This window comes from Ostrinia nubilalis, chromosome 9 (genome assembly GCF_963855985.1).
Source record: "Ostrinia nubilalis chromosome 9, ilOstNubi1.1, whole genome shotgun sequence".
NCBI lineage: Eukaryota > Metazoa > Arthropoda > Insecta > Lepidoptera > Crambidae > Ostrinia > Ostrinia nubilalis.
In genome coordinates, this window is record NC_087096.1 from 6570852 (window position 1) to 6591226 (window position 20375).

The 20375-nt window shown below is 36.9% G+C and overlaps 2 protein-coding genes across 2 annotated transcripts in view; one reads left to right on the plus strand and one right to left on the minus strand.

Annotated features, from left to right (window-relative positions):
* The window catches only part of LOC135074486 (uncharacterized), a 42877-nt gene extending 32326 nt beyond the window's left edge, over positions 1-10551 (minus strand). The window contains exon 1 of the mRNA XM_063968788.1: positions 10291-10551. Coding sequence (XP_063824858.1) covers positions 10291-10336 — 46 coding nt within the window. The 5' untranslated portion in view covers positions 10337-10551. The remainder of the gene's footprint in view (positions 1-10290) is intronic.
* Positions 10552-11715: 1164 nt separating this feature from the next.
* Positions 11716-19552, plus strand: LOC135074955 (protein I'm not dead yet-like). Its single transcript, XM_063969321.1, has 16 exons — positions 11716-11820; positions 12005-12137; positions 12789-12941; positions 13621-13736; positions 14245-14359; positions 14440-14542; positions 15199-15259; positions 15336-15461; positions 15962-16079; positions 16220-16335; positions 16578-16669; positions 17336-17428; positions 17787-17980; positions 18481-18618; positions 19097-19221; positions 19445-19552. Exons 1-16 carry the CDS (start codon positions 11816-11818, stop codon positions 19458-19460), a joined length of 1704 nt encoding a protein of 567 aa, XP_063825391.1. The 5' UTR covers positions 11716-11815; the 3' UTR covers positions 19461-19552.
* The last annotated feature ends 823 nt before the right edge of the window (positions 19553-20375 follow it).

Below are 20375 nucleotides of genomic sequence, written 5' to 3' on the forward strand. Positions count from 1 at the left end.
AATACCTTTACGCCTGAGTTAAATGACACCGACATCAAGGTTCATCAATTTAAGTTTAAAATAATAGGCAGTAATGTATGAAGAAAGAGCTTCTATTCTGTATCTACCTATGCCCGTGTATTTTTGATCGGTGTCAAATCGGAGTTTTTGGTGCGGGGTACGCGGGTGTTGCTCGCGGCGTGAAGGTCAAACGCCCAAGGTCATTGAGGACTCTAATCGCCTTAAGCTGTGATTTAGTCTTCTATCCCTAGGTAGAAAGTGTAATAAACTGAGTATCTTAGTTTTATCTACATTTTTTCTTCCAGAACCGCCGCTCTGTCATCTGCAATAATAATATTTTGAACAAAATTCCTATAGTCTTATTTTATACCTACCAGCAGCACATACTTATAGCAACCTAACAATGACGTAATTAAGTTGTTTGCCATCCTACAACGTCCTGAGTGACAGGCGACGGCATGCCTGGCGTCGCGGAGACGAGTGTTTACCGAGGGAGGATCTAATCGAAGCTCGATAAGACAAAATAACACTGATTATCGAAATTACGGAATGATACAAAGATAAAATAAGTTTTTGCATCATTTCCCAAAGAATGGTAATTCCAAAAATGAAATATAGGTAGAGGATGGCATGTCAGGGTACCACCAAGGCATTACTTATTTGTAAAAATTAGGTGGTATTTGCAACTATAATAATTTATAGTCTTGAGGCTTTATTGACTGACGTACGTCCTTAAGATTTAGATACATAATCCTCTATATATGATATTATTATCCACTGAAACAGAAAGAGGACTGACAGAGTTCCCAAAATGACTTCACTTTTCTTAATCAGTGGGTTAGCCAATCCTTTATTTCGATTTTTAGTGCTTTTATGACTTCTTATTCGCAAACCAGATAGTTACTCGTATACACAAAAATAAAATTCAGACTACATTCAGTTACATTATCCTTTAAAATGTTACCAAAAACTTTCTATAATGTACTCAGTCATGATGAAAAATGGATCTTCCCGTGAACAAGCGACTTGTTGCTAAGATTTATCTAGTCACTACCATAATGTGCTTATCCACAGACAAAAAATCACGACAGTCCTATCCTACCTGGTGAGTAGGTAGGTCCATTTGAATATCAAGCCACGTAAGAAGCATATTATTATGCAAGTTCTATATTTAAATGAGTTCGATTACCAATGCATTTGTGAACTTAGTAATTAGGTAATGTGGTAAAAATCTATAAAAAAATTGTAAACATTTTAGCAACAACGCAGGTCGAAAAGTTCACTAGCAAGTTAAAACTTGTCGTTAAATGTTACAAATGTTCCCAAGAAAGCAAAACGAGAAGGCGAGTGACTGATAAATGAACAACAGGTTGGCAAGACGGCAACATTAATCATGAATAAGGTATTGGTTCTTAAGAATATAGGAATAAAAATGTATCTACATCGAAATCTTTTACTGATTCACGATTGCCTCAATCGTAACTTTATCGGGTAGTAAAATCATAGGACAAACCTTTGGTTCAGTGTCATTTAGTTAAAGCGAAGCTCATAGGTTTTCTATAGCTAAGGCATCTAGGCTTATTAAAGAGAACTAATGTTGGATTCCCACAAGGTGGACCGACTGGCCGCTACCAACCGGGTGATGTGAAAAACAATGGGGAGGCCTATGTTTAGCAGTGGACGTCCTGTGGCTGAAATGATGATGATTATTGGAATCTTTTTAAATGCAACGAGCCTCTATTGTCTTTACTTGCCAAAACATGGCGCAGCATGCATCATAATTTTTGTTCACAGACCTCCGCTCTACATTATGTTTACGCCTGACTTTTTTAGCACATTCTCCCGTTGATATTACGCGTAAAAACACCTAGAGGTAGTCCCAGTGCTATTATCAGACAGTAAACACCTAATTTAAAAGCCTAAAACTTACCTGTTGTTTTTTTATTATACCAAACTCAAATTCTCAGTTTACAGAAAGCGCTGAACGCAGGCCGCTACTAACCGGGCAACATGGAAAGCATTGGGGCCCTATGTTCAGCAGTGGACGTCCTATGGCTGAGATGATGTTGACGATGATGATGATGATGAATTCACAGTTAAAATAAACAATTGACGGAGCAGTTATTACTATGCGTAATACTCACTTCATATGTATTATCGTCATCATACACCTCTTGAAGCAATTATGGCCGCAAGCCAAAGTATCCCAGACAAACAGTGAAAAGTGTGATACGGTAGAGGAATATTAGTCATGCTATTCTCTTGTGACAATTCAACTAGTTCAACGAGTTATTGAAATATTTACATGGAAAGTTTTATTTCGCAAACGTCAGCGAATGTTCATTTTATGTGATGTGAATGACATATTTTATAGAATAGAAAATATACAAGTTATCCTAAAAATAATAACCATGTTACTATCGATAAGTCCCACTTTGATCATGATTATCTATCGATAGTTGTAGGGTTATCCATTGTATTCGTGACACCCTGTATAATGTTTAATCTTTATCTTAACCTGAAAAAACCGTTGAAAAGTTGGCGCCACATTTGTGTTTGTGTACTAAAATTATGACAGGATATCACAAAGTAGAGTCATAACACATTAAATTAAGTGACAAGAAGAAGGAAAAAATATAATTTTCAATCACGCTATGTCACCAATTTGTCGCAATAGCGATTACACGGCGTTGCAGGCACGACACTTGCAATTTAGACGTGAGAGCTTTTCGCGAGACACACGACATTGCACCGTGACATTATTGCACGACATCGCTTGTCACGTCGTGTAGCCAAACATTACTGTCCCCTGGAGAATACGTTACTCATTTAGTTTGTTTTGAGCGTTAATTAAGGTTAGGCTGTATCTATCATTCATGGGGAATAGGTACTAAGAACACACCTTAAATAGGTGTGTTCTTCTCTGAGGTGGGGCTAAATATCAAATGACACGTTATATTCGTTAAATTAGTGTTTGAAAGGGTGTCTGGCTGTCTGGGTCTGGTATAGGATTAAAACTAATGTTTTAATATTTTAATTATTTATTAAGCTTTTATAGCCTAAAACACCTTATTACAAAAAGTTAAACACTCATTGAAGATTGGTTTAAAATGATATTTTCATACTAAAGGACAATTTGTTGTTGTTCCACAGGCGTTTAACTCTTTGTAACAAGTCCTTTATTCTCAAACTTTTTTGAACCACATGTTTATGTAGGTACATTAAACCACTTCCAGATTGAAACGTGATATTCTAAAACAATTGGCTAGCACACGTGTAGGTCACTGGACAGGCAAGGTGTTAAGCTCCGCTGATTGGGGACCGGACGTCCCAGCGTCCTTTGAAATAGGAGCTTTCGCTGTAAACACATTCCGCACGTTCGGAAGACACAAAAACTGTGTTGTTGTCTAAATAAAGACATTGAATCATCGAACTTTAGAATTTGCATTTTCTTTCCAAATCTTGTCAATTAGTGTAAAATGAAAAACCTATAAGTGCCAGCTTTTTTTCCAGAGTGTTTTATGTCTTACAAAATCCTATTTTCTGAGATTATGTTAAACCTTAGACTGTTTGTTTTAATCTAAGCCTAGTATATCACAAATGATGATGCTACCAGTACATTAATGCATTTTTGTTCATTATGATTATTAGGTATATGCTTATTGTATTTACTGATAATGGTGTGAACAACAGATTAACATTTCAGTTAATAACGTCTTGATTTCATTAAATTCCGTACAAGTAAAGAAATGGAAATGCTCAATACCCTAGCTAGCTGGCGTAAATACGAATATGCCACAGGAATTTGCGTTTTGTTGATGTGTGTTAAAAATCCAGCTTATTAAACGTCACGTATTTAAATGTCGTCAATGACTAGACGGCAAAGTGGCATATCTACGCAATCCAGTTTGGACACCGATAACTCGATGTAATCCACTACTCACCCGGTTATCAGATATCAGAGTCAGCTGATTCTATCAATTGATTAGGCAGTAGCCATGTCACCTGACAAATGATATCGCATTCTGGCATGAATAAGGCCGTTTTGGTAGAAATTTATTATGACTGGCTTGCTGACTTTACCACCTGTTTCAATGAAAAATTTAAGAAGTATTTTTCAATAACTGCTTTATTGCCTCTTGCCTTAACTAGTGCTAAACATTTTCCCATTGCTACCAAGGTTTGTAAGCATTCGTGATGCAAACATAGCAGTTTTAGGGAAATCTAAATATACTCATAGAATTATCATGAAGGGACCGTATTAACTTCACTAAAACCTTCGCTCAAAGAACGGAACATGCCTCAAGGCGAAAAAGCTCAAATTCATCGCCATCAACAAAAGAAGAAGAAGAATGCTCCCGAACTCAGTTCGCTTTGCAAACGCTCTTAGGAAATACCCACCTTTATGTGTTAGTTATTTGGAGGTATTAATCGTATCGTGTCGATCTTTCGGTATGCAATGATAACGCGCGTAGGATGCATTTCTCTTTATCTCAAAGAGTCATGGGCTTTTACAAGTATAGATAATAGCTCGTTGGGTGTCATGTTTCATGGGTATACAGTTCACGTTTAGACAGCTATTAAAGATTAATTATTATAATCACAGCACCAAAACGTTATGAAAGTAGGTATTATAAAATTGTTATTCAAAAATGCTACAAAATATAAAAAATAACGTCAAAAACAGTACAAATGCTCTATGTTATAGATGGACCTTAAACGAGACACATTCAAAAAGAGACTGATTTTATCGTACTAAAGAAATAATGGCATAGCAAATGGAGAGACGCTAAAGTGGGGGCAAAACCCTGAAACCGGTGATACAGCACGTTCAATGTTGTGAGCCATTACCGATACATCGACTCTATAAGCCAACAAGCTGTGCCCGCGGCTTCGTACGCGTGAAAATACTCGTAGTTTTAATATAATATTTCCCGTTTTTGCAACATTTTTCTTTACTGCTCCGCCCTTATTGTCTGTAGGGTAATATTATATAGCCTAAGTTCTTTTTTTTTTTTTTTTTTATCCACAACGAGGAAGCTCTTGGCCTGTATCTCACCTGATGGTAAGTGATGATCAGGCCGAAGGTGGAAGCGAGCTTCACCCGGAATCCTCAACCACGGAGGAACTGGCTATCTTACCTCTAACTGCCGGAACACAACAATGCTGTTAACATTGTTGTTATGGCGACAGACTTAGGTAAGATGGTGGTAGCTAGCCAGGCGGACTTAGAACAAGCCCTACCAACATCTTCCTCGATCAACATGAAAATATTTTTTCAAAAAGAACCAGTGGTTCCTGAGATTAGCGTGTTCAAGCAAACAAAAAGACTCTACAGCTTTATAATATTAAGTACACCTAGAAGGAAGATGGATCAAGTTAGTAAGGAAAAACAAATAAAGAACAATGACCTAAAAATGTTTGAGATTGAATCTAGTCTAAATGTCATGCCTGAGTATTGCGGGGTTAAAAGTCTTGTCACGTAGAATCTAAGGCACCTCCACATTTACCTAAATGGAAACTTGATGAGAAATCGATACTAAACGTGACTTTATCGCGAAAACCTTAGACGGCGAGAACTATATGAATACTGAGCAGTGGCCAAAGTTTTCCTATGACGCGAGCAGTCATTAACAAAATGGATATTCAAACCGTAATAGCTAGAGTGGAGTAATTGCCAGTAAAATAAGGGATCAGTTTCATTACCCTGGACTATCGGGTTCTTCCAGACTTAATAAGAGCGTAAACCTATATTGCCTTTCATTTTACGGTCCAAGGGGTGTAAAGTACGATATAATATGGAGCAGAATCTGTGCAGTAGCCAAGAGAGCTACCCCCATAAAACCCTAGTCTAGTTACTGTGTACAATGTAACTAATTTCTTGGTCACTTCATTACATAACTAATTATACGGTACAAAAAAAAACAGAACTTATTGACTTTATTGAATCAAAATTTTCGTATACTTACTGGAATAGTCACATTTCGTGGTCTAGGTATTACAGTCAAATACCAGAAGAAAAATCCAACTAATATTAAAAAATCAAACCGTTTTACCTAGTCTTCAATAATAAGCTATGATGTGATGTGGTACATAGAGAAAATAATGAAAAATACATGAGATATTAATAATATGAATTTCGTCAGATTAAATTCTGATATAAGTTTTTTTTTTTTTTTTTTTTTTTTTTATGTGATAGGAGGCAAACGAGCAGACGGATCACCTGATGGTAAGTGATTACCGTCGCCCATAGACACCCGCAGACCCAGGGGCGTTACAGGTGCGTTGCCGGCCTTTAAGTATGTAGTTAAATTACAATCTAACCTAACCTACAGTTCGTTTACAATCTCGCGTTATATTATAAACTGACGGAGTTTACAATTTCACATTGTCATTTATACATGAAGTAGGCATTCTGTACCTATTTTACTACCATTTTGCATATAAAATGTGAACATCGCATTTTGAAAAAAGGACCCAGATTAACTTTCGCAATCATAATGAACAAGGGCAGGTATTCGAGTTTTATTGCCCGTATCAAATGGTTGATACATTTTAATGGGTTTTGCCCTTTCTAAGTCAGGTAATTTTATGTAAAAAATAAATACATAATGTATTTATTTAATAATTTACTATCTGTGTAGACTCGTAGTAGAGGCTATAGCTTATAGTTCGTGTTTTAAGGTTTTTTAATAATTTGTGTCTGTCGGACTATCCCAAAATACATTAATTCCAATCTAATACCAGCATTGTTCTACTGATAATCTTATGTCAGAATAACAAGTTTTGATATATTAGGTATTGATATTTAATCAATAAAAATATAAAATACACCAACAGATCTACCTACTCGTATAAGCATAGTTAGTTAGTCAAAGGGGCATAGCTTAAATCAAGTTCATTTAAAATTAGGTCAACAAATTGTCTGCAATACACATCCAGTATAGGAATGGTTGTTGGTTGTTATTCCGGAGTTTCACCAACTAATTCCGGAAATCGTTTGAGGTTTGATCCCTTGACATGCCTTAACGACCTTCATCATTATGACGTAGGTTGGACCTGGAATGCTTAATCTGTTGTTTTGGGAAAAGGACTGATACTCGTATATCGGGAACGGGAATTTGGTCAAACATTCTTTGCGAAATATGTTAAATATGATCTAAATTAGAACCAATTTCTCTTTTTTTTATTAAAAGAATATTAGTAATTTGTTTTTGCACAAGCTAGCCCCTTGTACTAAGCGAAAGATGCTTGTTTCACGTGTGGGCTCACTACGATAGTCGAGCGTCAGCGGGGTTCGAACCCGCACTCGTCGAATGACGAGTCGGCCAGTCCGACCACTTCATCGTTAGGCTATCGTGGCTTCATATGCCTAAATAAAAGCAAAAATATGTAAATTGTTCTGAAAACAGATAAAAAGAAAAGAAATGGAGATCCTGTAGGAACCCCTATAATTAGATTGCACATTTTTAATCCTACTAAAAGGTCATTTAGCTAAAAGGAATAACATTCCAGACACCACAAATGTTCGGATATCGTCAAGGTACATTTAATCCGCAAACATACGTAATAAAGAAACAAGAACTTTGTTTTAACCCTTGTAATAACATACGAACGATCAAAGGAAAAACGCTAGAAATGGTTTATGAGATCACACGAAGGAACGCTAATTGCATTAACATAATCGATGTGAGAGCGGAATTTTGCATGCTGCTAGTGTGATAAGGCTCTCAAGGAAATCTATTTCGCTACGCCTTATAGTGCATATAAATACGGGCCAAGCGAGGGCGTGCGTGCTACCCTCTCTACTTTTTATATAGGGTGCGTAAAATTTATGATCCATACAAATGAAGCACACAATTGACGTTGCTTTCAAAAAACCTTCAAAATAAGTGAAGAATGGTATATTAAAATAAAAAATTGGTTATAATTTCACAAAAACTTATGCATCAACTAAGCAGTTACTTGCAGATATAGCTGTGGAAAAATAGTTCCCTTCAAAGACAGGGGGTGATGGCTAATGTTTTATTTTACAAAGGGACATGACAATAAATAAATTAACGTCACGATACAAATCTTTATTAGCTGCACCAGCAAGTAACGAGGGGTAAGCAAACGTATGCCTACCGTTCCAATGTCATAATATTTGCACAAGCCCCGAAACATTTCACGCAAAGTGCTACGCATAACGAATAACTGTTGAAACATTGTTATGGTCTATTTTCCTCGCCCAAATAAACAACGCATTACCCGAAATGCCCCTAAAATTGTCGTGGGCTTGTCGTCAGGAAATGTTAGTTTTGGCATCCACTGATAATGGACAATGCTTCTGTTGCAAAAAATAGTGGACATTTCTAGCATTAAGTAGTGTTATAAAACATCGTTCGTTCGTTTCAGCCGAAAGACGTCCACTGCTGGACAAATGCCTCCCCAAAGGATTTCCACAAAGACCGGTCCTGCGCTGCTCGCATCCAGGCACCTCCCGCGACCTTCACCAGTAGGCCTAAGATGCGCGCCGTGATAACTTTTATCGACGTCAAAATGTATGGGGAAAATCGATAAAATGGCATGATAACCGCTTATCGCGGCGCGCATCTTAGGCCTACAGATCGTCGGTCCATATGACATATTTCAGAAAAAATATGCCAGAGATGAAGGGGATGTGTACTACAAAAATAAGGTTACAAAAACATTCGGTCTACTGATAATCCATTACGTATTACGCTGACACTAATCTTACTATAGAGCTTACGAAATACGAGTATTGAAACGATTTTACTTTCAGCAAAGTAATATAGATTCATACTAAAGATATTATCCACACTGCCTAAACAAAATCTTTCTAACATTATAAATGCGAAAGTTTGTAAGGATGCATGTTTGTTTGTCTTTCACGCAAAAAGTACTGAAAGGGTTTCGATGAAACTTTACAGAATAATATTATACATCAGAATAACGTATAGATGATGATTTATGATCTGTGACAAATGTCACGCGAGTGAAACCGTGGGCAAAAGCTAGTATGACATACTGTAGCGACTACGCAACGGATATACATGGGTACTATAAATAGGTACGTATGAACTTAAGCCTATGAAACTTGGGCTAAATGTTTACCACACTCACAAATGTGGGAAAATGCCCACAACAGTATTTCACCCGCAACCGCATTTGAACTATACGGCCAAACCGTCTATTCCGCCAGTAACAAAACAAAACACAACTCAAATATTCCGACTTATAACCCAAAAGCGAGCTTCAAAGGACAATCAAAGGCGCCTTACTATGAGAGCTCTCGGACCTAAGTACACAGTTTTAACATCTTCGGCTGAAGACGTCCAAGGAAAATGCTTTTGTGAGCCCACTTCAGTAGAAGTAATTAAGAGCATCTTAAAATACGTTCGTTAGTGTCATTGTTAGAGACGGTACTTACGAAAATTTTGTACTTACAGAATGTTGATTTGGGTTTGGTTCCCATATTTTGAATCTGATGCCTCTTTTTATTTAGAATTAACGTGCTTTATAGCTGAATTTTGACACACATGAAAAAAGGGACCACTCCCATCCAACAGTAGTAAAATTTCTAAGGGCAAAATGTTTTGTAGATCATTAATTAATCACAGAATTACTTACTAATAACTTAATTACCGCTGGAAAGTAGCATGTTTTGTCAGAATAAAACATTTACATTATTTTGAATAATAGAAGTAATTAATGGAGTATCCGTGACGCCACATAATTTTGTAACCTAATTCCGATCTCATATAGGAGCGGAAATTAAAAATGTTTAGAAGAGATACTTGAATTGAATTATCAGGTTGACCTTATTTCGTATTCGCTGTGTATCTCGATACTTTTAAAAAGGTAGGTACATCCTACATTACATTGTAATTAAAGTTACAAAACTTGAATGGCACTGATCTATGAAGTATTCTGGTTTAAAACTAGTAAATTTAATTGATTTTAGTAGCAAAATTTATATACTTATTGTGGTTTTACTCGTCAATCATTTAACATTTCATTTTGTATAGGTAATATTATGCATTCAAAACGGAGAACTTTCGAATTTGTGCGCTGAAATCTTCAATTGAAATGTTTACATTTCTATTGGCAATGAAAACCGTTTTTCAAGATACTAAAATTTTCACACATTATGTGTGAGTGTTTTACCTATTGTTTAAATAACCTTGATTTGCTTTAATTTGCTCTTGCAAATCTTATAAAGTATTTGTGTAAGTTTATTACTGATATAATCAACTTTAGCGAATGTTGTGTCAAACTTATACCGACCTGTTGAAAGTAGAGCTCTGCCAGATCCCGGATACGGTTCTATCATGAATATTTAATGTCTTGGAGCATCTTTCACGGCGATTACTCTTGAACACGACATAACACTCATTTACATGTTTCGTATTGTCACTTGAACACAGATTCGGGTGGTTCGTAGTACGCGGTCGCGGCGAGAGCGGGCGAGTGGCGAGACGCGCGGTTTGGGCGGGCGGGCGTGTTGGACTGACGGCGTTGGGCGGACAGCAGGAACCAAATCGGACGGGCTGGGAATGCAGCTTGTTGCCGGGTAACGTCTACAAATGGCACGCGAGTCGGCTCACGCTTTGTCCTTATTAAAAAATGTTTTCGCAATTTATTTTGTGTTGGCAACATTAATTGTTCGCGTCTTGTAGGATCCCCCGAAACAAGAGCCGAATTACACGGCAATAAACAGAACAAAGACTTTTAAACATTGCAATAAAGTAATTTTGATTGAAATCACTGAAGCACTGTGTAAAAACTTTGATTGTTCGTGGCACTTTTACCAATTTTTGGAGTCTTAATAGTGATGCAATCTAGAATATTTAAGTTTGGTATAATTTACCTGAAGGTTCGCAGCATCTTTCCTTCCGAGTTTGTTTTTAGCTTTGAACGTAAGTATTTATTTATCATATGTGCTAAAACCATTCCAGTGTACCTTTTTGCAAAAAAGAGTAACAGTCTCATTACAAGAATACTGTACTAACTAATACATTTAAACATGGTATAGTAGACAAGTAAAAGCAAAAAGCGCAAGGTTAACGTCCCATATGTCTGTGATATTCCCCTATGTTTTATAGAGGAGCCGCAGCTTAATTATCTTGTTAATTTTCTCTTTGTTATGTTTAACATGTGAAGAAAAACTTTTCAGGTTGTGAACTTTCCCAATTTATAGATATACCCCCTTACTAATAAAAAGTTACACAGTTGTTGAACACTGTTTTAAAATTACATTTCCATACTAAACGTCACTTTAAAACACTGGTCAACGAGCGTGTAAGTTTTATTATAGTAAGGGCGTTAATATTTTGCCTATAGGGCAGAAAAGTTATCCAGTGGCGACCACGGGCTGACATAATGTGGGCAGGCAAATTTTTTAGGTAAGCTATTTTTTAATTTTCCTATAAAAAATTTTTTCAGTCATTCGTTATGTACACCTCTACTTAGAGTGACTTTTGATATTTTTTGACAGCATTAACATTTTTTAGCGTATTTTCTCCTGTTTATAAAAAAGTAAGGTCAGAAACCTTAGAGTCAGGAACTCACTGGAACTTAGGATGTATTTGAGTAGGTGGGGTGGTGGTAGGGGTGTAGGTCACCGTGCTATAAAAAGAGATCTTAATGTTGGCTTACAAAACTAATTGATATTTTTTTCTAAAAAAGAAGAGCAATATGTCAAATGAATTTGCACGATGACAGCGTGAATTTTACGGATTGAAAAGTTGATTTTTAGGTTTAGGCAACGAATGTTTTAGTTTTATCTTAACAGAAAAAAACCGCAAGCAAGATGTTGTAAGTATACAACTTATTTATTTTCATTAAACATACTGTTTATTCTCTTCTTCTTCACATAAGCATGCGCCATGTTCATGGTCCTGTCAAAACCAAGATCTGAATTTTAGGGTTTATTCAGACAATGGAAATTCAAAATACAATACCCTTAGACCATTTTCATTTTTCATATTCTTCTTTCAAGTGGCGGAAAACCAGAAGAGCCTATGTCCATTTTTCAAAAGTTGAAAACCTTCCTAGCTGTGCACTATAGAGGCGTGGTATGTTTTGTAGCGCCCATCGTACTGATAGGAATCCTTGCGCCCTTCCCGCCAAAGGTAAGCTAGTACTTTTTTTGTAGTTTGAAATGTTACAACTGGGGCAATCATAACCCCCTTATAAGGCTATAAGAAGTGCCATAAGCGTCAAAGTGATATGGTGAACCCAATTCATATAGGTACCTAACACATTGCTTGTAAGGCGGTTATCACACTGCGCCGCGCTCCGCCGCGGAACGCGGGACGACAGATTTAATTATTGTATGCAAGTACCTCAGTTTGTATAGAAAACACGTGCGGCACAACACACTGACAACGCGTCTGCGCGCGGGATTTTTTATATGAAATCACGCGCTCAGTGTGATAACCGCCTAATTTAGCTATGTGTTGGCGCTCTTGTAGATCACATCAAAATGGTTTATTACCAAAAGTATAAAAATTTGTAAAATGAATTTACAACATACCTAAAGAATAATATTTTAAATCCCTTATTTTAAATCAAACATTTTAAGATTGATTTTTACAACGAATGTATATCATTTTCTAGGCACTTATAGTGCCTAGAAAATGATATACATTCGTTATAATAATTTTTTGGTACATTATAATAATATTTTTATCAATGTTTATAGGTACGAGTAGTTTATTTTATTTAACGCACAGGCTAGTGACTGCCTCGTCACATACTTCACCTACAGTTTTTTATTGCAGAAACACCAATGGTGTGGGTACACCCTAGTGCTCATGGGCATATATTGGTTAGCAGAGTGCATTCCCCTGGAGATAACCTCATTTTTGCCTGTCCTCATATTCCCACTGACTGGGGTCATGACTACGGCGGAAGTATGCAAGGCATACATGAATGTAAGTATACACCACTTTTCAATTTACTACTTGTAACTTTTACGGGCCACACAAGGTCTTGGGAGGAGGTTGCATAGCCGACTCCGCTCAGAGTTTGGCTGAGACTGACAAAAGGTATACCTTTTGTCAGTCTTTTGGACTCTGAGCGGAGTCTGAATCGGTATACGATTCGTAAGCCTAAGATGGGCTGCAGAATGCAACCGCAGGTGACACTGCGGCTAGAGGCTGCAGTCGAGCGCAGTGAAAAAGAAAGTCAAAGAAACCGTGGTGGCTTACAGTTTGCGGTCTGCAGTCCATCTTGGACTTTTACCTTTAGACTGATATAGAATCAGTGGTTCTTAACGACTTGTCCAAACATGTCCACGAATAAAATCATTTAATTGAACCTGCCCAATTAGAAACAAATTGCAACTACTGTCTTTATTGCCTGAATCTGTGGTTGTCAAAATAAAATTATTTTCTTTGTTTCTTTCTTTCTTTCTTACTGACCAAGGGTGGGTTGCACCATCTTACTTTAACTTTGACAAACGTCAATAATCTGTCAAACTCCATACAAAAAGCACCGGTTATCGTCATAGTTACCATTAAAGTTAGGTGATGCAACTCAACCTTAAACATGTCTTGTCATGTCTTGCCCCAATATTTAAGGGAATGCCTAATTTCTAGGATTTTTTTTCAGGAAACAATATTATTGTTTCTGGGATGTTTATTCCTGGCATTCGCTCTGGAGCAATGCGGCGTGCTGAAACGATTGGCGTATTGCTGTATACAAAATTTCGGTGGATCGCATATGCTGTAAGTTCCATAACTATAATGCTTCAACCACACCATCGCGTGCAGATCGCCATCGCCAGCGCGATCACGGCGCGATTATAGGGAAATGACAGGTCGCGCGGACTGTCATAGGTCGCGCGACCTGTCATTGGCCTTTGATCGCGCCGGCGATGGTAATCTACACGCGTTGGTGTGGTTGAAGCTTAATAGGTCTATCGCTCAACTCAGTGCCTGAAGTATGAGAGCGGCACGGGAGGGTGTTTTTTGGGAAGGGCCTTGAGTTTAATAGTCCTCTATGAAAATTAATATTACCTGTGGTTGGTTTAAAACAGGATTCACAGCATAGAAGTAACTTGAATATTTTATTAGATTAAATCAGTGGTAGGGTTGGGACGTGTAAAACTGTTCTTTGGGAGCCTACTTGCATAAATAAACGATTTGATTTGATTCAAGTAACCTGAAAAATAATTATCGTACTCAGCGTTACATTAGATGATACTTACAAAAGTTATGAGGTTTTCTCTTTCAGTATGCAATTTTTCCTGGCTTTGGTGACCACTTTTATATCAATGTGGATTACGAATACAGCTGCTACAACTTTGATGGTTCCGGTTAACTTTACTGTGCTCAAAATATTCGAAGATGTTAGTATCATGCAACTTTTTTTAGTTGAAAAATACTTTGATAAAATGGTACTAGAATGTTGTTGTTTTTAATTTTACAGAACGGCGTGTTGAAGATGTATGATACTGGACCTAAAGGGGAGAAGATTGCCTCCGACATTACTACGTGTTATTTCTGTTCTGCTTCCTATTTTGCTACTATTGGTAACATTCATGCTATTATTTTCGCTGACGATTGATTGCAGACGATTGTTTGGTCTGGCAGCCAGAATTAATGAAAGGCTGCGAACGTATTAGAAGTGTAGGTATCCGTCATTGTACGAGTGTATTGTCGATTGTATTGTCAGTGTACGCAGTACGCACTGTGGATAGTAGCACTAGTCGTCCGTTTTCAGGATATAAAGGTGCTTTCAATTTATACGTTTCGTGCCGGACGTTTGCCGCAAACGGTAAATTGTATGACAGCTGCGTCGGAATAAAATTGACAATTGCCAATAGTTAGCGTGCGGCAAAGGTCCGGCACGAAACGTCTAAATTAAAAGCGCCCTAACACTGAAAATTGTATGACAACTGCGTTTGCCGACTGAGAGAGCCCATAGCCAGTTGCTTTAAGATGGACAAGCATTTGTCCCTGACGCATGATTGTGGTATATTTCTCAAAAAAATATATCTTTTTATGAAATTAAGGGCTGATTTTTCAATCGTCGGATAACTTATCTGAATAATAAGTTTGGGACATTGACAGTTTCAGTATGGGAAATTGTCAAAACGACAAAATTTATTCTTCGGTTAAGAGATAACTGACGATTGAAAAGTCAGCCCTAAGTACTTTGAATTTATTATAATGTAACTAATTTCAGGTGGCGTTGTGACTTTGATGGGCACAGCAACCAACTTAGCATTCAAAGGCATTTTACTGACGTACGTGGCAGTTTTCGTGTTTTTAGCTAGGCTTTATATTATTTCAGTATTTAAAAATATTTTTATTTATTTCCAGTACTTACCCGAAGGCGCCTGATGAATTAACATTCCTAAAGTTTTCCGGATTTGGCTGTATTTATGTGATTCTCATATTCTTATTCACTTATACATACATGGTGTACCTGCATTTTGGAGTATTTAGGTTAGTAAATACTTTTATTTTACGACAGTGTTGATTAACTGACAACTCTTGAAACAAAAAAATATCCATAGGCATAGGTGATCTACGTTCATTTAAAATTTAACTTGGCTTCGTGTAGACGAAGAATCCTTATTATATTTCTGTATTTTAATAAAAACCCACTTTATATTTAAAAAAAAAAAGGTCCTGTAAACAACCTCATTTCCCTCCAACGCAAAATTCCGCAAACAGTTTTCAGAACCGGTCCTATTTCAAATACAAAAATGTAGATGGCGTTATCGCCCATGCTATTTCATGTGAACATTTCATTTATGAAGGGATAGATGGCGCGCGTTGATATTTTTAAACATGATTTTTTAATACTCAATGATGAATGACTTACAAAAAATATTGTGACTCGGAAATTATAGATTAAATAATAATTTAAATTGCTTTTAATTTTTACGGTCATCCATTATATTATTGTTAAGTGCTAAGTAAAAAAATCCTAAATTTGACAGTAAAAAGGGGAGCGATAATGCAAAAAAAATGACAATAACACCAAGAGCAAAAGAAGCTTTTAAGAAGGCAATAATGGAAGAAAGAAAGAAAATTGGGCCGTGTTCACTCTGGGAAGTGGTAATTTATTTATTTCTAATCATTTATTTTTATAATGATACATTTTCTCTTTTGTAGGTATTTTTCTGTGTTCATTTACTAATTTGACTTTATTTTTATATTTCGTATTTTTATGTTTCTAAAATAATATTTTTTCCTAGTTGGCGTGTATTTTGTTTGTCGTCGCAGTTCTGGGATTTTTAGGTCGTTTAACGCCATTCTTCGACGGATGGGGCACTATGATAAAGACATCGTTTTCGCAAAAAGACGAATCATAGTAAGAAAAACAAATTTTCATTGTAGAGAAGAGATCACGAAATTAAATCTGTTTCAAGTTTCTCTGTCTAGCTAGAATAATAAACATAATTATTATTATGTCCTTGTCCATATAATTTATTTGAATTTTGCTTCTTTGATAGTTTTCTGTGCGCTGTATAGTAAAAACAGCTTGATAATAATTTCGGTGGTGTAAGATATTAATTAAATGATAAATGATAATAATATTTTCTCCTTGCACAGCGTTCGAGACTCTGCTATGGTTATGGCTGTGTGTTGCGCAATGTTCTTGCTTCCAGCTTCACTTGCGTTTTTCAAGAACTGTACGGCTAAATGTAAGATTTTTTTTAAGGTACTATGCATATGCATAGAGATTCATACAATTTTACTGGGTAATAAAACATAGGACGTCCATTGCTGAACATAGGCCTCCCCAATGATTTTCACATGGACCGGTTGGTAGTGGCCTGTATTCAGCGCCTTCTTGCTACCTTTATGAGGTCGTCGATCCACCTTGTGGGTGGACGTCCTACTGCGCTGCCCTTTACGTACCAGACGTGACCTCCACTCCAGAACCTTTCTGCCCATCGGCCGTCAGTTCTGCGTAAGTTACTATGTGCCCTGCTCAAGTGCACATTGCTACTTCAGCTTGCTAATCCGTCGGGCTATGTCAGCGACTTTAGTTTGCTTAAGGATCTCCTTATTTTTGATTCGATCTCGTAAAGAAATACCGAGCATAGCTCTCTCTATAGCACTTTTCTCTTCTTCCATGTCATAGAAGTGCGTTAAGAACCATTCATTAAACGGCCGACATAGTTAATAAAATTGTTATTATTTCGCCTCGTTGCTCGGTGAACCGACGATGTGGTGGCAGGAAGATCCTGGATGTGGGCGGCGCAGGACGGTTCATATGGAAAACCTTGCGGGAGGCCTTTATCCAGCAGTGGACGTTATTTGACTGAAACGAACGAACGAATTATTTTGTCGTTTTATATTTTTAGTTCATGAAGATCTACCTAAATCGAAAACCACTTCAGTGCTGGATTGGGCCACTTTGAATACATCTATGCCATTCAGTTTTATGTTTCTTTTGGGTATGATGTTTTTATTGCTATTTTGATCTTGTTAATGATTTGACCTGATCGAGTTAACTGCGCACCTCGCTGGAATGTGTCCCCCTCCCCCCACTTACCCGCAAACCTTACCGTCCATACCAGAGTGGCGATGTGTCGTCACGGCTGTCAGGTGTGCAGTTAACTCGAAAGGGTTGTACTTTAAGTCTGAGTTGCAGCACCTAACTTTAACCGTAACTTTAACGATAGCCGGTGTATGTGGCAGGGTTGCACATCTTACTTTACAAATGTCAAAATCTGTCATCCAAAAACGTCGGGATTTTATAGTAACTGTTAAAGTAAGATGTTACAACTCAGCATTATAATTCATAATTTCCAGGTGCTGGTTTCGTTCTATGCGAAGCTGGGAAGTCTTCTGGGTTAAATGATAAAATTGGTGAAACGTTCAAAGAGCTGGAGTCATTGCCGACTTTGGTCGCTTTACTGATCGTCATCGTTGGAACGGTGGTGATCACCAATTTCGCGTCGAACGTTGTTGTAGCCAACATTTTTTGCCCACTTGCAATGAGTTTGGTATGTCATACCATTTTCCTCTAATCCTACTAGGGGTTGATGATTGACTGATGAATATTATTATCAGTCAGCCAAATGAACGTATAAGCATACCTTCTTAGGCTGAGTTGCGCCACCTAATTTTGACCGTAACTAACGATAACCGGTGTTTTTTGTATGGATTTTGACAGATTTTTGACGTTTGTCAAAGTTAAAATAAGATGGTGCAACCCAGCCTTAGACCCGATTCGATTAAACTTTTATCCGAAAATAACTCCTGGTATGACTGGCACATTGACAGTTTCAGTATGGGACACATGTCAAAACTGACGATTTATTCTGAGATATTTATTATTCGAAATATTTACTCTTGTTTGGTCGAATCCACCCTTAGTCGTATGTCTATCTTACACTGGTATCTATTTTATTATGTTGTCAATATTCCAATCTAGCAATTGTCGCATACAAGTTTAACACAATTAACAAAGCATAGATTTTATTAATAATACACATTTTTTTAGGCAAAACAATTGAAAGTAAGCCCACTGTGGTTCTGCTTAGCCGCCGGGTACTCCGCCTCCTACTGCTTTATACTTCCAATCGGAACTCCAGGAAACATGATTGTGAAGAGTGCAGCGAGCATTCCTCTTAAAAAAATGGTAAATAGAAAGATTATTACTACTTCGGCTCAATTACCTTAAACAACATCCCAAAAACTGATCTCTGAATCCGCTACGTGCCATTCTGGGATAGTTATACGCCCGTATTCACAAACGATGCTTGATTGAGTGAAGCAGCAAATCGAACGCACAGCGTTGAATAGAGCTCTGTGATTGGTTCGTGTGTGACCCTGTGCGTCTACAAGCACTGTGACACCTCATAGTTATGTTTGTGAATAAGGCCATTAGTTATTCAGACATCAGTTTGTGAATCTGATTTTTGGAATAAGGAACTGGCGACTGACTGATATTTTGTTTAATGATCGCAATTTCATAATATTTTTAAACTTAAAAAATCGAAAATGAGGACATCCATAATATTATAATTTTTCTCCTCTCTGCACTTCTGAGCATCCTTTCCTATACATATTTTATACCTTCTTGAAAATTTTTCTTTAATTTTCTTTTTATTTTACAGGCACTAGCGGGCCTAGGCCCTACTATAATCGTAATTGTATTCACGTGGATGGATTTGAATTACTTAGCACCAATCATATGGCCTGATTTGGACAAGTTACCTGACTGGGCAAAGGATGAACCAAAGTAAGAACGAGTATAGTATTTGGGGACCTGTCACACTGGCGGATTAAGCGTTTAGGCCTGAAAAAATAAAGTATAATTTTAATATTATAATTTTAGAAAAGGGATAAGGGGATTAGTTCTCCAGGCCACTCAGAGCACCCCCTGCATTTCTGAGCATCCGCATTCCTACGCCTATAGGGGCCTATACGTATTGTATATTTTTCTTAATTTTTCTTTTTTACAGGCCAGAGTTGGTATAGACCCCACTTTCATCGTAATCCTAATGACGTGGGTGGATATGAACTATTTTGTATCAGTCACATGGCTTTAATTTGGAGAAGTTACCTAACTGGGAAAAGGATACACCAAAGTAAGAACGGGTATTTTATTATGCTCAGATTATCAATTCAAATTTTTCTCTATCCATGCAACTTCCTTAAAACTTGTCCGTATCGAATACATGGCGTATTGTGTTTGTTTTTTTACTCTAGCAAGTATAGGTCTAGTGCATAATTAAGTCAGTGCCTGAGGTATGGGAGCGACGCGGGACGGGTGACATTGACATATTATGACGTGACCGTGACTGAGTATACAAATCTGAAGCACAGAAGTCTCGATGACGTTTGACGTCTCAAAAACACCCTCCCGTGTCATACCTCAGGCATTGACACAGTTCAGCGTTAGACCATAGTATGTTAATTAATTGAAATGTATTCAGAAAATATACATTAAATATAATATTATGTAAAGTGCTTTCTTTAATGTATTATGTGGTTGTATTGTTCATGAACTCGTTTGACATGCATGTTATTTATAATAGTTTCTTTGTAAGTAGGTACTTAATATTAATTTGTGGAGTTTTTTATTTATAAAAACATGATTCGCGTTTAATGAATGTTACTTTGGAGAGACTTAATTAAAATGTTAAATAGCTATTTTTGTGTCAATATGTAAAGTTTACATATTGACACAAAAATAGCTATTTAGAGAGACTTAATTAAAATGTTAAATAGCTATTTTTGTGTCAATATGTAAAGTTTACATATTGACACAAAAATAGCTATTTAACATTTTAATTAAGTCTCTCCAAAGTAACATTCATTAAACGCGAATGTAAAGGCAATATTTAGGTACCTTCATACCTTGTAAGAAAAGTAAAATTAAATTAAAACTTA

Bases quoted from the DNA above. Each gene is read 5' to 3' on its own strand.
- LOC135074955 (XM_063969321.1), top strand. The intron at 16,080-16,219 runs GTAATTTATTTA...ATTTTTTCCTAG, and splicing joins CGTGTTCACTCTGGGAAGTG to TTGGCGTGTATTTTGTTTGT. The intron at 17,429-17,786 runs GTATGATGTTTT...CATAATTTCCAG, and splicing joins CAGTTTTATGTTTCTTTTGG to GTGCTGGTTTCGTTCTATGC.